The sequence below is a fragment of the Primulina tabacum genome, chromosome 15 (genome assembly GCF_025594145.1).
Source record: "Primulina tabacum isolate GXHZ01 chromosome 15, ASM2559414v2, whole genome shotgun sequence".
Lineage (NCBI taxonomy): Eukaryota > Viridiplantae > Streptophyta > Magnoliopsida > Lamiales > Gesneriaceae > Primulina > Primulina tabacum.
In genome coordinates, this window is record NC_134564.1 from 565,481 (window position 1) to 583,279 (window position 17,799).

Genomic DNA, 17,799 nt, shown 5'->3' on the forward strand with positions numbered 1-17,799 from the left:
TTGAATCGCTTGTGAAGAGGTGAAGAAACAACGGCACAAAATGATCTCAAAAGATCAGAAATCTACTATAAAGCATGTGCTGCTTTTCTGTATGTTGTGTTTGAAGATAAATAGTAGTTGATGATAGCTCAAACTAGCGTTGGAATAATCGTTGCGTTGATAATGATAATAACCCACTTTTCTATAAAGGATTGACCTTTATATATAGAAACCTATGAATCCAACGTCTATAAGTAAAAACGGCTTCTGTGACTTCTGAGTAGAATCAGCGTTATCACCTAAAAATGGTCCTGCAAAAAGCTTCAAAGTAATCAGTCTTTGTTTCATACTAAAACTAGTAAGGTGTATTAAATATCTTTGTACAGCATTAATGGTGCAATTAATACTAATACTATGTAAAGTAACGGTAACATTTAAGAATGTAACGATCAATCAAAAGACTTTAAGTTCTGATAAGTTATGCTTATGTTTTTCTAAGCCGAGTTCTGTTTCTGCTTTTATAAGCCGATAAGTACTTCAAAAAGTAGTGCTTCTGTTAAAGTGAAACGAAGGCTTCTGCTATTTATGTTGTCTTCTGATTTAGTTATTACGGCCTACTGTTTTGACTCTCGTCACCACAATTCAATTAAGTCTAACAATTTCTCCCTTTGTGGTGATGCTAAAACCTAGATGTTAGTAACGATGAAGAACAACAGTTATATCAAAAATCAGATAGCAAATATAACAAGATAATTGATAAGTAAATTTAAACAAACAAGTTCAAAAGAGTTTAATCATCAGTGCCGATATCTCTGAACATTGTTTCCTCATTATGAGGATCTTGATTTCTGAAGGAAGATTTTGCATGATGTCCTCCAGTATTTGGTGGCACTAACTTCACCAGCATGTTCAAAGGACAATTGTTTGGCTATCTCCGAGAGATAGTTCAGATTTCTTTGCAGAATATCTATCTGAAATTCAAGATCAAATTGCTCTTCCGGCGATGGATTTCTTTCGAGCATATGTTGTCTGATCTCTGCAAGATGAGCGATGTGAGTAGGATAATCAGTAGGATAGATAATCAAAGCAGTAGAAGGGGCATCTTCTGGTGGAACAGTAGACGGTTCTGCAGACAGTTCAGCATAAGTTCCTTCAGGAGCAGTAGAAGGTTCAGGTTCTGCTCTATCTTCTGGTTGGGGCAAAACAACAACTCTGTCAGTGGTTTCCAGAGGTTCAACAACTAGATTAGATTCAGATAGATCATTCAATCGAGCTTCCATTTCTGCTTGATGGACAGCAGAAAATCTCTCCAAGTTTGGGAGTGATAAGGACTGAACAGCATCTGATTCTTCCATAGTCTGGTCTGCTGGTTGAGCTTCTTGGATATCTTCTGGAATTGCCACTTCAGCAACCTGAGGTGCTTCTGGTGCAGCAGCAGAGAGAACAATTGATTGAATAACTTCATCAACTGATGCCAACTCATGAACATAAATCAGAGATGAAGATTTGGTAGGCAATGTCGGGGATGCATGAGTACTGGAGACCTTAGCTTTTGAAGGAGTTGTGGTCCTTTCCTCAACTGGCTTAATCTTGAGAAAGTCTAGAACATCACCTACTTGGTACTGCAACGGCTCTCCAAAGGCCTGTTCTTGAGCAAGAAGTTGCTCATTGATCAATCGCAGACGATCAGTCAAAATTTGAATCACATTCTGATCCTGAACAGCACTAGGATTCACGGCATCAAAATTTGACTTCAAGGTCTTCAAAACAGAATCCAGCTTTTAACATTTTAGCTTATCAAGAATGTAACTCCTTCTGTTGATGGTCTCAATCACATTGTTAGTCTTAGCAGCAGCAAAGACCTTCTTTTCATTCTTCACCATTTTTGCGTAGACACCTGGTGATCTCAAGTATGTGATTGGGTGGAAAACTCTAACCTTAAGCCAATCGTCAAAGAAAGTCATGTCTTCACTGACAGATTTTTCAATTTCTTCCAAGTAAAGATCAATAGCAGTAAGAATAAGTGACTTGGCACCAAGAGGTTGTGATTCTTCAACGAGTTTTCCCTTGCATTTATCTGATGATGATGCAGGCAGCACATGTCTAAAAGCAGAAGACCATGCAGGAGCTTCTCTAATAAAAACTCCAGAAGCGAGTCTGAGAGTCTGAGAAGAAGTAGAAGTGGTGGCAGTGGGGATGGCTGCTGGTTTTGAGGAGGGGACAGATCCTGGTATAGATGAGGTAGCTTCTGGGAAGACTTGTCTCAAAGGGACAGTGTCAAGGTCAGCAATGACTGCTGTTTTCTTGAGGCGAATGGTGGTTCTGGGTTTCTTTTTGCTGGGGGTCGCTGGGAGTGAGGCCTGGGTTGGAGCAGCAGACTCTTCCGAAATGGTTTTTCTTCCTCTTGATTTTCTTCTGAGGAGCTTGAGCCTCGATTTGAGCATCGCCAATATCCTTCTTCAAGGCGACAAATTCAGCCACAGTTGGCTTCGGTCTTAAAGCAAGTACATTATCATCATCGGCCATTGTGACAAATGAACCATCTTGTTCAGAAGTCAGAGGAAAACCAGCATTCTTTAACATCAAGCTGATCTGAACAGCAAAACCAGTTCCTCTCCTCACAATCATATCCTTCATTACTTTGAAAAGAAAACGACTCCAATCCACTTTGGCTTCAGAAATGATGGCTATCATCACTTGAACTTTTTCTTTGGTCATCTTATCAAAAGTACCAGCCTTGACCAAAAGCGCCTTTGCCACAATGTCCGCGAGTACTTGGTACTCCAACTTCAGAAGCTTCTTGAAGCAAGAGGGAGAGAGTTCCTCTCCAGAAGCTGAGAATGTGGTAAGGGCAATGGACATGTCCTCCTTAGAAATAGTCGAAACATCAAAAGCACCTGGTAATGGAAGGAAGAAAGTTGACCCCAGAAGTGCAGCATCAATGGTTATTGATGCATCTCCATGTGAGTAAATGATCTTCACATCCTCAACAGTTGCTTTAGCATAAAAGTCCAGGAGCGCAGTCTTGTAGATGATGGCAGGTGCTTCCAGAAATCTTCTAAGACCAGATTTCTCAATGACCTTGAACATCTTAACAAGATTCTCATCCTTGATGGTCAAAAATGATGCAAAGTTAACTTGGTAAGCGTTGAGAGTATAAGCTCCAACCATTTCTGCAAATAAGATAGATTCGAAGTAGATTCTGTAGTAGAGAAATGCGAGAGAAAGCAGTACCTAGTATGCAATAGTATGAAATCATAAAAGTTGAAATGAGAGAGAAGAGGCGGTTAATATACAAAATGTACAGCCGTCAGTGAAAACATAAGGACACGTGTCAACATGTTTACGGTTGAGTTTACAAAAGTTGAAGCAGTGAGAGTCAGATAAGCCAATTATTTTGAAAATTTAAAAGTTCAATGAAAAGAGCGGGCTGCCCAAAACGGTTACTAAAGAAAATCAAAAGAGGATTTGTCGTTTTATGATAATATCTACTGGAATCATAAAGTACTGAAATATATCAACCATCTTGATAAAAACCAGTAGACACATTTTTTTATCGAAAAGACACATCTCCTTCTGTTTTAGACAAGGTACGTAAATATCAGTCAATAATATTCCCCCTAAATTAATGCAAATAAAAAAATATTAAAAACGAATATTCGAGTTCAGAGGGAATGACAGGTGACTCTTGATATTCGTGCAGGAGGTGAACAACTAAGCGACCCTTTAACTTCCCCGAGACTCTATAAAAATACCTGCAAGCTCACAAACTAAGTCATATTAAACATAAAACAAATCAAATGGATAGAGCAAGCGATTTATCTGAGTCTTCTCTGGAGTTGGATGTAGCAGGGAAGTTCCAAAGACAGCTTCCGACGTCTCGTAAGAAAATGTTTGAAGACATCGTTCTCCAAGAGATGAAGACTTGGAAGATATTCCTTGCCCGGTAATCTGAATAATCAGTTAGATTATATGTTAAAAAAAAGCTGTGGAATAATCCCTTTCAGCAACCACGATCATGCGAAGAGAGGGGGGTAATTCCAGTAGCTTCTAGTTAAGGTTTCTGCTGTAAATCTCAGTACTGCTGATATCAACAATTTTAATAGACTTATCTATTGCAACACATCTAATTTTATGAATGAAAAGTTTCATTTTGTCATACTTCTGGTTATCTACTGTTTTTACTTAATGCATAAACGAAAAAGAGTAGAAGATAGTAATCAGTAGTTAAGACAAATCAATTAAACCGAAAACATTATGAAAATAAGAAAACTTATTCTCAGGCAGAGGCTTTGTAAAGATATCTATTGCTTGTTGATCAGTAGGCACATATTCCAGACGAATGTCCTTTTTCTGCACATGATCTCTAATAAAATGATGTCCGATGTCAATGTGCTTCGTTCTGGAATGAAGTACTGGATTGTATGTGATTGCTATAGCACTGGTATTGTCACAAAATATAGGTGACTTAGAGGATTGAACTCCATAATCCTTAAGTTGTTGTATTCAAAGTAATTGAGAGCAGCAAGTTCCAGCAGCAAAATATTCTGCTTCTGCAGTAGACGTGGCTATAGAAGTCTGCTTTTTACTAAATCAGGATATCAACCTATCACCAAGAAATTGACAAAAACCACTGGTGCTTTTCTATCCAGTTTGCAAACTGCATAGTCAGCATCTGAATATCCAATAAGATTGAAAGAAGAATCATTGGGATACCATAGGCTGACATTTTGAGTACTCTTTAGATATTTCAGAATTCGTTTAACAGCAATATAATGCGATTGCTTAGGGTTAGACTGAAATCTCGCACAAATACAAACAGCAAACATAATATCAGGTCTACTGACAGTAAGATATAACAATGAGCCAATAAGACCACTATACTGAGTTACCTCTACTAAAATTCAACTTTTATCTTTATCAAGTTTAGTAGATGAGCTCATTGGAGTGGAAGCAGCAGGACATGTTTCCATGCCAAACTTTTTCAGTAGTTCTTTTGTGTACTTAGCCTGATTTATGAAGATCCCTGTATTGAGTTGCTTGATCTGCAGTCCTATGAAGAATGTCAATTCTCCCATCATGCTCATTTCGAATTGTTACTGCATTATCTTAGCAAATTTTGTACACAATTTGGGGTTAGTTGACCCAAAGATAATGTCATCAACATAAATCTGTACTAACAAATTATGTTTATTCTTAACTAAAGTAAATAAAGTTTTGTCTACTGTACCGATTGTAAAATCATGATTGACAAGAAATTGTAAGAGAGTGTCATACCAAGCTCTAGGTGCCTGCTTCAAACCATACAGAGCTTTGTGTAATTTAAAGACATGATGCGGTAAGAAATGATCAATAAAACCTGGAGGTTGTTCAACGTAGACCTCTTCTTGCAATAGACCATTTAGGAAGGCACTTTTCACATCCATCTGATAAACTCTGAAGTTCTTGAAAGCAGCAAAGGATAAGAATATTCTGATTGCTTCAAGCCTTGCTACTGGTGCATAGGTTTCATCATAGTCTATTCATTCTTCTTGTCTGAAACCTTGAGCCCACCAGTCTTACTTTATTTCTAACCACAGTACCTTCTTCATTTAGCTTGTTTCTAAATATCCACCGAGTTCCAATAACTGCTTGATGAGATCGTCTAGGTACAAGAAACCAAACTTCATTTCTTTTAAATTGATTCAGCTCTTCTTGCATAGCTTCAATCCAACTAGGATCCAGAAGAGCTTCTTCAATCTTCTTTGGTTCATCCTGAGAAATAAAAGCAACATGTATATATTCATTTAACATTTGCCTTCTGTTTCTCAATGAAGCTGCTGGATTTCCAATAACCAAAGATGGAGGGTGTGATTTTCTCCAAATAAAAGGGTTTAGAGAGATTTCTTCCTGATTTGATGGATTTGGATTATCCTTTACTAAAGCAGTAGTAGGTTCTGGAACGTCAGCTACTGGTTCTGGTATATCCTGTGCCTGCACAGCTGGTTTTACCATAGGAATGTCTGGTTCTGGATTTTGAGCATCTTTGACACTTGGTTCTGCATCATCTTCACTATCCAGTTCTAGATGAATTCTGTCTAACATGTTACTTAGATTTGACACGTCAGAAATTTCAGGAGCACTACTATCTTCATCGAAGACAACATGAATGGATTCTTCAATATTAAGAGTTCTATTATTGAACATTCTAAATGCTTTACTTACTGCTGAATATCCAAGAAAAAGTCCAGCATCTGATTTTGAATCAAATGCAGACAAATAATTTGTACCATTATTGTGCACAAAGCATCTGCAACCAAACACATGAAAATATGATACATTAGGCTTACTCCCTTTCCATATATCATATGGAGTCTGATTGTGTCTTTTGTTGATCATGGTACTGTTCTGTGTGTAGCACGCTGTGTTGATTGCTTCTGCCCAGAAGCGCTGAGAGATGTCTGCATCAGCTAGCATTGTTCTAGCAGCTTCTTTAAGAGTTTTGTTTCTCCTCTCAGCTACTCCATTTTGTTGAGGTGTTCTGGCAGCTGAATATTCATGATGAATACCATGTTCATCCAAATGCAACTCAAGAATCTTGTTAGTAAACTCAGTGCCCCGATCACTTCTGATTTTGATGACAGAAACTGATTTTTCATTTTGAATCTTTTTCAGAAGCTTGATCAGAAGGCCACTGGTTTGATCTTTTTCAGCAAGAAATATCACCCAAATAAATCTAGAAAAGTCATCAACAACAACAAGAGTGTATTTCATTCCCTCTAAGCTCATGATAGGGATTGGACCAAACAAGTCCATATGCAATAATTCCAAACATCTTGATATTGATTAACTACCTTTATTCTTGAAGCTATATCTCACTTGTTTGCCAAGTTGACATGCAGAACATACATGATTCTTAACGAAATTAATATCAGGTAAACCATCAACTATGTTCTGCTTCTTGAGATTATTGATAGACTTGAAGTTAAGGTGATTCAATCTCTTGTGCCATAGCCAATGTTTATCACTAAGGGAGACAACTAAACACGTAGGAACATTAACATGTCCTTTGTTCCATTATACTTTATAGGTGTTGTCTTCTTTTATTCCGGTTAAGACTATAGATTCATTGGCATCTTTAACTGTACAGGTGTGCTTTTGAAAAGCTACCGAGTATCCATTATCACACAGTTGACTAATCCAGATTAAATTGTAACAAAGATTTTCAACCAAGAGCACATCATTTATAGTAATATTACCATGGATAATCTTATCATTACCCACGGTTTTACCTTTTGAGTTGTCCCCAAAAGTTATCTTTGGTCCAGTACAACTCATTATTTCTGAAAGTAGACTCTTTTGTCCAGTCATATGTCAGGAACATCCACTGTCCAGATACCATGTAGAGCTGCTTATCTTGGCTCTCTTCTCCTTTTCCTGAAATCACAAGTTTCAGTAACTGGTACTCAATCTATTTGGGTCCAAGCCTTATAAGTCCTTTAGGAACCCACATTTGTACAATTCTAGGTGACCTTGTACTTCGCATATCCACAAAAGTGTGTGCAACAGAAGGTCTGTTATTTCTAACAGAATGCATTTTAGGATGTTGTTCTTCCCTTCTGTTTTTGTCGTTTGGTCTGTATCTCTTCTGAACCAGTCTAGAATTATAGTACTGGTAGTTTCTAACCTTCACAGAGGGTTGTCTTCCTGAGTTGAATCATCTACTGGATCCAGCACTCTGGTGGACTCTTCTCTTAGGTTCAACATAACCCAGACCATAATGCTTACTTCTATTCGTCTGATCTTCAAACCTTCTGACTTGAACAGTTGGTACTACTGGTTCATATACCACACTGGATTTAACAAAATGAATGTATTTCTCTTTGCTTGTATCCAGTTATGGCTTAGTACTTGTTTCAGAAGTGATTTCATTATTATTGAATCTAAGACCACTCCTGTCTCCAGATTGCTTATGTAATTCTTGCATCTTCTTTAATGAAACAGAAGACTTATTCCATGCATTTACCAGAACCGATAGCTTCTGATTCTAAGACTTCATTGTCTGGCAATATGCATTTACTCTGTCATTCTCAGTTTTTAACTTACTTATTTCAACTTTTAGATCACTACAGCTGTTTTCTTGCAAACAAGTAAACTTACTGATTTGATCTTTTAAGTTATGATTTTCAGTTTTAATTTCCTCGAATGACTGAGAAAGTCTCGAGTACTCTTCTACCATGTCATGCAGTGCTTTAACCAAATCAGTTCGTGTAAATTCATCAGAATCGAAATCAAATACCCCTCCAGATGTCGAGGCTGATTCAGTGTTTTCCATGAGACATTTGACTTCTTCTTCATCATTGTCACTGGAGTGGCTATCTGAGTCAGCAGAATCAGAGCTAGAATCTGCCCACTTTCATTATCTTTCTCAGCAATCATTGCTTTGCGGTCTCTTCTGAACTTCTTATCATTTCGCTTGTAGTCCTTCTTCTTCTGGCTATCCTTCTTAGGTTTCGAGCAATCAGCAATAAAATGCCCGATTTTTCCACATTTGAAACAAGCTATATCACCAGGTGGTGATTCCTTCTTGAAGTTCAGTTTAGACTTTGCTATGCTCGGTGATTCTTAACAAACAAAGAAATGTAGACCACCCCTTGAGTCTTTTGCCTCAATTATACATCAGTCTCTCTTATAAATATCGCACAAATTTAATATATGTATCTATATATTAAAACAAATCACTTTACTAAATACTGCTTTCTACTGTAAATGGAGATAAATCAATTGTGACGTCAAGCTGCCTATATGAGGAAAACCTTGTTTGATCATGTCAAAGCAATATGATACAGTTATCAGGTCGATTAATTTTACAAGAAGCTTATGATTAATATTTTATTTCATTCATATTTATAATAGCAGGATTCTCAACTCTCCATTAAAACAATATCTGGAAGCAATTTTTACCCCAAATACACTCATGATCATATTGATAACCATTATACAATAATATTGTTAAGCCACGTGTATCTATAAACTAATTATAAGTTAATACTCGGATCTAAGAATACCTGCAAAACGAAGAAAACACTATTTTTACAGAAGGGGTGGTAAACCTATTCTACTCGGATTCGGCTCGATTTATAAAAAAAAAAAAAAACATTGAACTGCCAATGTGAACTTATCTCCAATCTGATTCTCAAATTTTGCACTATAAAAGCCTAACTACTTGACAAGAATTATGGTTGTAAATACAATTTTGAAATATTTTTTTGACAGGAATAATGGTCCATTTGACTTTGAAAAACTGGACAACGTTATGCATAAATTCAAAGATAGCAGCTCCAGGTAATTCAAGCATAAATCATATTCTGGAAAATGGGTAGATTTTTTTATCGTTAAAAGCGTGATTGTTCTTCTTTCTTGCAGGATAGGAGCAAAGAAGGTTAAAAAAGAATGCACACAATTACAAAAATGCTGCAAGGCTGGCAACTTTGCAAGGCATGGTATTTTATGTCAGCTTCAATCTTCATATATATGATAATTACAATATTTCATCTAATTAAGTCTAAACTCCATCAGGTGATATACATCACATATACCAAAGCATTGGATCTTTTGTTGTATGCATGTCACTTGAATATTAAATAAAACCCATATGTACGATTGTGTCATACATATGGGATTGTGGAGCATATATTTAACCAGTTCATCTATTTAAGATCATGATTTGTCTTTTTAGCACACTAAATACCCGACTTATATTTCAGATTTTTCATTTTAGACGGGTTTTTACATATTATTTGTCTCTCGAAAAGATGGTACATGATTTCACATATGATTCAGAATGAATCTTCAGTTTTTATTTAAAAGAAATATCTGAAAAACTTTTAATGTTGGGCATGCAATTCATGTAACTATTGCAGGTGCACGAAGGCATTCCAACAAGTAAAGCGACAAAGAAAGCTCGAGAGCTATCTCCAAGTCTTTCAAATTTTTATGTAAAAAAGCTTCATCGCACAAAACGTGTAAAACAATTAGGGTACACGCTTTATGGAAGATGAATCCGATCAAATAAAAAATTCTTTAAATTTCATTGTAGTTTCTTCCTCAGAATACATTAAATCGATAGGCTCAAACAAATTACCAAAATATCAAATTCTGTGTTCCCACAAATAAATTAAAAATTTTCATGCTAACATCACCTACTAACACACCACAAGACACCCGTCCACTAAAAATCATGAGTCTGCCTTTGTATGACATTTTTTAAAAAAATCTTATTTTTGTTTTTGTCACAATTTCAGATAGCAAGAGAAGCACGTTAATTATATCCTAACTTTGTAAAGAGATTATGATGTCAAAGAAATGAATGTGGTTCCAGAAAATGAAATCACATTGATTCAATGAAGAAGGATTTATCTTCGAACTGGAAATAATATAATGCTTAGTTTCATGTTGTATGTATATCTTTAATTTTTCTTAATCATCTATCAAAATCTCAGACAAATTTGCAGCTTCAGTCTCCACTAAAAGCAATTAGTAAATAAATGGTGAAAAAGTGGAAAATTCGAGATTTTTCAAAATAAGGTCAAATTCCAACCTAAAATTTTTAGAGAAGAAAAATCAGAAAACAGCACGAATATCATACAATGTTATAGCATTCTATCATGAAGAAAAAATCCCTCATTGTGAATGTACTCTCCTCTTATCTTAACTCAAAACACAAAACAAGATCAATCCATCCCAGGAAAACACTATTAGATCAGCATAATTTAAGTTGAAACAACAAAAAATGGGGGAAAAAACTCTAGCATGATGACACAAGGGAATTTGAGAAAGTGAAATTGACGTGCTTGAAACTGCTTCAGTATCAATTGAACCATATATTCAATGAGTATGAAAGGAAGAAAACATAAACCGTCACACAAATCTATCTTCATGAGTAAATTCAAGAGATGTCACATACCACTAAACATTTGAGACAGGATGAAGTGAATCAAATCAGGGAACCAATCCAACATCTTTAAAGTATCCATGCTTGAGTGCAAGTTTGGCTGTGATTCAATTGCTGGGATCATAGTGCAGCATTTTCTGAAAAAGGAAATAGTCATTGGTGATCAGATTATCTGATCTATTTACTTTCTTATGGTTTCTAAGCAGTACAAAGACCTTTGACCAGGCCCTCTCATTTAAGTTTATGTAAGAGGTGAAAAAATGAGCTACTTCGCTGAATGATCATCTCTTAAAGGCCACTTAATTGCATCTAAACTCTATTTTATATCAACCTAATTGCATCTTCAAACGGAAAAGAACTTACGTAAAGGAGTTCAATACCAGATGCATCAAGATTTGGGACCACGGTAGCAAGGTCCTGTAAAGAAAGGTAACAATTAAAAAACTTACGTGCCCTTGAATTTTGTAAGCATGAAATAAAAATTGCTCCAACTCCAATCACTTAGCTGGACATTTTGGAAATGTACAGTTAAAATAAGGCAGAGAAGACACTCCAGGCCATACATATTCATTTGGAGTGCCCATAACTCTACATGACGGATCACAGAAACATTAGATAAATAATAAATTACGTCAATCAAGTTTAAGAATAGAAGTTGATTCTTCGGAATCAAATCTTGATAAATGATTTGATTTTAAATTGAATAAGTAGAAATAACATTTTCACGATTAATCATATTTGGATCAAGTCCACCCTCAAAATAGGAAGGATCATGGATGAAAAAAAAAGATGAGAGAAATTTTATCTTAAACAGTTAAGATGCAAGTAAACCGCCTGCGCGACTAAGCAAAACATACATGAGAAGGGGAATATTTGTATCATTTTATATGCATTGTGCACCAAAAAGAAAATCAAATAGCAAATGTGAATAATGTTAGCATGTTAAGAATACTCTTCTCAGATTATCAACAAGAGACCTCAGAAGAAGGGACAAGGAATAGAAGCGCGATCCAAGTAGTGCTTCTTGAGCCCTGTACCACAGTGTCACAACCTGCATAAAAAATTATTAGTGGCTCAAGAAAATAAATTACATTCACTCGTTAAGGTGAAAATTCATTTCACATGTTGGTTTAGAGATGACTAATAGGAAACGAAATTGAACATGTTTGCCACAGGTTGCATCTTGGCAAGAGCAGCTCATATAAGAGAAAACAAAGAAACTAGTAGAAGCATTTTAAATTGTATAATCAACAAGAATAACTAAATAGAAAATTCTCAAAAGATGAAACTATGTAGACAAAGCAAATATAAATGAACGATCATATCCAGGGAAGTTGAAAACTGATGTAGGCCACTTAAGAACAGCATAACAACTATCAAGTTCTAAAACATTCACCTCATGTGTAAGAGTCCTGCAAGAATACATGCCCTGGCCAATCCAAAGTCTGCAAGTTTTAGTGAATTGGTACTTTGAACTATCAGCAAGTTTTGGGGCTTCAAGTCTCGATGAGGTACACGATGAGAATGACAACAACAAATACCATGAAGTATTTGATATAGAATCCTCTACAGTATTGAAGATTGATGTAAACAATGTTGACTAGCAAGCAAAATATTCTCAGCGCATTTATTTCAAGCCCTGGAATACATCAGTACTGCAGAGAGGTGATGCTCACTTCCATTTGCATGAACAAAAAAAATAGACAGAAAAAATTAACAAGGATTATTTTTCTTAGTCTTTTACAATGCAAGAGTAACATCCAAGCCTCGCCACACCTAGAAATTTATATTGACAAAGACAGAGTAGTTACGGAAACACTTTTACTCAAATATAATATAACTGTTTCTAGCTGATATACTGACAGCAAATTCATAAACCCAGAATCCTCCTATATAAGTCAAGCATCAGGTAAGAGGCCACTAACTTTAACCAGATGAGGATTCTGGGACAATTCAGGGCAAGAATCCATGTGTTTCTTCATTGTATTTGCTTGTTAGTATGGTTGGAGCGAAGTAGACGGATTTTTTACCGCTTAGAAAAGTCGGTTGAAAAATGTTAAGACAAGATTAAATTCGGGCATCTACCTAGACAAATAAGTATGCAGAGTTTAAGAACTTTTCGATTTCAGACCTAGTGAGAAGTTGAAATTACATATGTCGTTGACTTGATATGGTTTTTTGTCTTTTTTCTTTCTTCATGTGCAGATCACTTGCGCGCTATTTGTAACTTTTGCTTCTAATTAATGAATATATTATAGTTTACTAAAAAAAATACTATTTTAGTGTAACAGTACTCAGCAAAGCAAAAGAACTGAAACATTTTGTAGCCTAGAACTCAATTTTCACAGGCAACAGAATCACTCATTAAAAGCTCTCATGCCAATATTTCAAAATCTGACAACGCTTCAAAGCTCAATACTCCACCAGATACAAGCTTGCACTGTCCTTGAACCATTATGATGCATGAAAAAGCTTGATTAGATCCCTACAACTGTGTATTAACAGTAAAAAAGGTGCAAACTAAGTTCGTTACATTTTCAAAGGTTTAGAAAGATAAACATATATGCAACCAACTGAAAAGATTATTTTTAAGGGTTCCAGAAACCCATCATGGATCATCTACGATCCAACCAAGGGTTGAGGATTTTATAATCCATAGAGAGGAGTAGACATGTTTTGTCGAACCTCCATAAATCCTTTGTTCTTTACCACTTTCATTTACTTTTTTTTTTTTTGCATCCATTTACTTGTTTTAATTTTGCTTGTTTGAATGATCAAGGGGATTTAGACTGTGTAAGCTCGTAAACTTTGCAAAACTAATATTAAAAAAGCTAAAAAAAACCATAGAACCTAATTCAGCTCCTTATAGCTTATAACACCACGATTAGCATACATCAAAACTATAGTCACACAAACACTGATTGTTTGATCCGAACAAGTTAGATAAATTTCAATGAGTTGAATTTAGTACATTGTAACTTGATATGACCAAGTGTTTAATGACACTACTTAATGCTAAAGCTGGTTCGTCTATGGTAGTAGCTTTTAGAGCTATCTTTCAAGTACCAAAACAGGAGTTAAATGCTTTTGGTACCTTATATGTTTATGACATTAGCATATTCAATTTGGAGTTCAACATCCACATTATCAATTTCCATAAGCAGGTCCTCGTATAGAATATTAAGAACTTGGTGAATATGTTGTGCATCTTCAACTAACAAGTCACCAGCATGAAATTCGCGAAGATCACCATCCATCTCAATCCAGCTACATCCTGGAGTTTTAGTAACACCCTTCTGTTTCATCAAAAATCTCATCCTAGCAGAATCATCCCACCTCTTCATATCAGCATATATTTTCGATGAGATAACATAATTACCAGAGTTTGAAGGCTCTATCTCTAAAAGAAGCCGCATAACCCTTTCCCCAATATCGACATTTTTGAGCTTTTGGCATGCACCAAGTAATGCACCCAATAAAATCTCGTCTGGTTTCTGTGGCATTTTCTGAATAAAGTCCCAAGCCTCATAAACCCGTCCAGCACGAGATAGAAGGTCGACCATACATGAGTAATGCTCAACTTTTGGAGTCAGCCCAAATTTTGAGCTCATCAAATCAAATAATCGGTACCCTTCATCCACCATCCTAGAATGAACGCAAGCAGAAAGTACCCCCACAAATGTGATGTCATCTGGAAGAGTTTTTCCTTCTTCCAACATGTGATGAAATAGGAAAAGGGAATCTTTTGCTCTTCCATGAAAAGCATGCGCAGAGATCATAGCATTCCAAGAGACCTCGTTTTTCTTGGCTATGCTTTCAAAAACTCGAGATGCGTTGTCCAAATTCCCGCACTTTGCATACATGTCAACTAAAGCTGTAGCAACATAAATGTTATGCTCATATCCATTCTTTGACGCATATTCATCGACCTGTTTTCCAATTTCCAAAGCACCAATAGAAGCACAAGCAGTGAGAACCGCAATTAGAGTGATTTCATTAGGTTTTGTCCCTGTCTCCTTCATCACAGTGAACATCGAAAGAGTAGAATCCGACAATCCATTTTGTGCATATCTGTTTTAAACCACAGGTAGAAAAGGAAAAGGAACAAAAAAGCATCAAGCTCGCAGCAATAGAGAAACGTTGATCAACAATACAGCAATAACAAAAATAAAATGAATAAGTTTGTAGACCGACCCAGTAAGCATTGCGTTCCAAATGACCACTTCTTTCCTTTTTATGGAATCAAAAATCCTTCTGGCTGAGTCCAAATCACCACACTTCCCGTAGAAGTTAACTAAAGCAGACCCAATGAAGGAGTTGAGTTCCATTCTCCTCGCCATAACATATTCCTCGATCCACCTGCCCAAATTCAAGTTTCCCAAGTCTCCACAGGCCCCAAGAACACTCACTAAAGTCATCTCATCAGGCTCGAATCCTCCCTTCCTCATTTCCTCGAACATCGCCATCGCCTCCGCAGCTAATCCCAACCTTGAGTACCCGGATATTATGGAATTCCATGACACCAAATCCCTTTCTTCCATTTCATCGAACACATTCCGTGCATAGCTCAGCTGACTACACCGCGAGTACATCGTGATCAAAGAATGAGCAACGTGGAAATCAGAAAGCAGCCCACTTTTCACAACCTCACTGTGGGCTGCTCCGCCCATTTTCAAGGCAAAAAGATTACCACAAGAAATGAACACAAATGGGTACGTGAAATTGTCGGGCTTTATTCCTGAAAATCTCATCCTATCAAAAAATTCCAAGGCAAGATTGAATCTTTGCCACGTTGTGGTGAGGCCCCGGATCATGATGTTGAAAGCATACGAGTTGGGGAGTGGGATTCGAGGGAAGAAAAGGGTCGAGTAGTTGAAATCTTCAAGGTCAATGATTTTAGATAGTAAAAAATTTGGCATGGGCATGGGAATGGAGTTAACAAGCACTTGGGAGTGTATTTGCTCCACTAATCTGATTGTTTTGCAGCTTTTAAGAAGGAATAAGAGTCGATCGAAGAGGTCTCTGGAAGTTCCATGAAGAGAATGAGCATCAAATTGGCGGGAAATCTTGCTACGAAATGTCATCCACGCACAGCGGCAGCGGATGGATCTTTTTGAACCTGATGGATCTTTTTGAACCTGAATATTCCTGTAATACAGAATTGAATGAAAAACTAAGAAGTGATACTCAATTGAGAATAATGATGCAAACTGTAATGCTTCGTCTATAATCCTATTGGCTATTCCTGTTGTTAAAATGTTGCAGATTATGGTCAAACTACATACCAAAAACAATAGCTCCCTTTGAACTCTTGGTATAGCCTATAGACTTGCCATGCTCCATCTTTTGATTACCTCGCTTCAAATTCCAACCTAGATAGTTCTTGATCCTTTGAACAGTAAGTAATCCACCCACATTCGTTTATTAATGATATTTGTTGAATGAAACAAAGTAAATTATTAACATAAAGTTGATGTTATTTTTGCAAGACAATGATGTTACGATAGTTTATTTATAATATTTTGTTATTTTTTCTTTAATGTTTATTTTGTTAATTTTTATATTTAATTTCTTTTTTTCTTAATAATTTAATAAATATTCATGGTTTACTCGAAATAATTCAAATTTGAGAAAATGCAATTGTAGGTGGTAATAAAATATTTAGGTAGAGTATGAGTATCCAAACATCTTATGCTTGTGAGGTTGATGATGAAATTGAATATTTTATTGGGATGGAAAAAGAGATTAATATAATAAATGAGGATAAAGATAGAGATATCTAATCCTATCTAAACTTGACTCATTGACATCTCTACATTGCTTGATTTTGATCGAAGATTAATTAAAAGGACTACGGGTAACCATCCGGGTGTGTTCAGATCGGGTTGAAACAAGAGTATTAAAAAAATTTCTCAATCTGATCCTGACCCGATCCGACCCGAAACTCTATACCAGTACCTGGACCAATCTGACAAACCCGGTTTGATTTTTTACTACGCAATATTAATATATTATTTTTTATTTTAAACAAAATAATTAAATAAAATAAAAAAATAAAAAACATATAACAATATTAATATTTTACTTTAAACACATAATAATAAAACTTGGACTAAATATGATAATTATTTTTCATGAGTATAAATACTAACTTTATAATCTAATAATAATTTTCTAAATTATTAATTAATCAACAAAAGAAAATAAAATCTAAAAATATCACGATAAAAATATATGATATCAATATAAAATAAAATAAAAAGTCTTTGAACATCACAAATTAACTTTCAAGTTCCAAACTCCTCTTCTCCATCATTTCACCCTTTTTTTTACGAGTCAAACTTTGAACTAACATATGAAATAAAAATTTAAAATATGTAAACTTTTAAAAAAACTTAATTTACAAGCTTTAAATAACTTAGGTTTTTAATGAGATGTGTGAATAACAATTAGAAACATCAATAATATGTTGCAATACTATATGATCAAACATTCTTATTTATTAATAAATTGAGAATATTTTCAGTCAAATCATATAACCTCACCTCAGTAATTTTTAAAAATTATTAGTAAAAGAAAAAAATTTCAAAAATAAAAAGACAAACCACTGATAAAAAGTTTCTAAAAAATATGGGTCGGTTGGTTTCGGTTGACATGTGACATGATTCTTAATTCAAGTCAATCCGAACCCAATCCAACACAATAAAAGTCGAGTCTGACCCGATTGGACTTGAAATCAAAAACCTCCAACCCTAACCTGTTATTTTCGAGTTAGTTCGGGTCGAGTTAATTTTTGACACCTCTAAAAAATATGATCACTCAATCATCAACAACAATAATTCACTTCAACGAATATTCACTGCAAAATTCACAAATTTCAGCAACCT

At 35.6% G+C, this 17,799-nt stretch overlaps 1 protein-coding gene across 17 annotated transcripts; it reads right to left on the reverse strand.

Annotated features, from left to right (window-relative positions):
* Window positions 1–9,108: 9,108 nt before the first annotated feature.
* Window positions 9,109–16,326, reverse strand: LOC142526669 (pentatricopeptide repeat-containing protein At2g34400). 17 transcript variants are annotated; one of them, XM_075631214.1, is made up of 8 exons: window positions 16,198–16,326; window positions 15,107–16,060; window positions 14,007–14,983; window positions 12,454–12,587; window positions 12,309–12,357; window positions 11,890–11,963; window positions 11,276–11,329; window positions 9,109–11,049 (listed from the first exon to the last, which is right to left on the reverse strand). In XM_075631214.1, exons 2-3 carry the CDS (start codon window positions 15,994–15,996, stop codon window positions 14,008–14,010), a joined length of 1,866 nt encoding a protein of 621 aa, XP_075487329.1. In that variant the 5' UTR covers window positions 15,997–16,060; window positions 16,198–16,326; the 3' UTR covers window positions 9,109–11,049; window positions 11,276–11,329; window positions 11,890–11,963; window positions 12,309–12,357; window positions 12,454–12,587; window position 14,007. The 17 variants fall into 17 exon arrangements, with proteins under 17 accessions (XP_075487329.1, XP_075487325.1, XP_075487318.1 ...); XM_075631210.1 differs by adding an exon at window positions 11,414–11,500 and having other exon boundaries at window positions 11,293–11,329; window positions 12,309–12,587; XM_075631203.1 differs by adding an exon at window positions 11,414–11,500 and having other exon boundaries at window positions 12,309–12,587.
* Between the last annotated feature and the right edge of the window lie 1,473 nt (window positions 16,327–17,799).

Coding starts and splice junctions, on each gene's coding strand:
- LOC142526669 (XM_075631214.1), bottom strand. CDS start 15,996: ATGACATTTCGTAGCAAGATTTCCCGCCAATTTGATGCTCATTCTCTT. Junction 14,984..15,106: donor TGGAACGCAATGCTTACTGG/GTCGGTCTACAA, acceptor GGTTTAAAACAG/ATATGCACAAAATGGATTGT.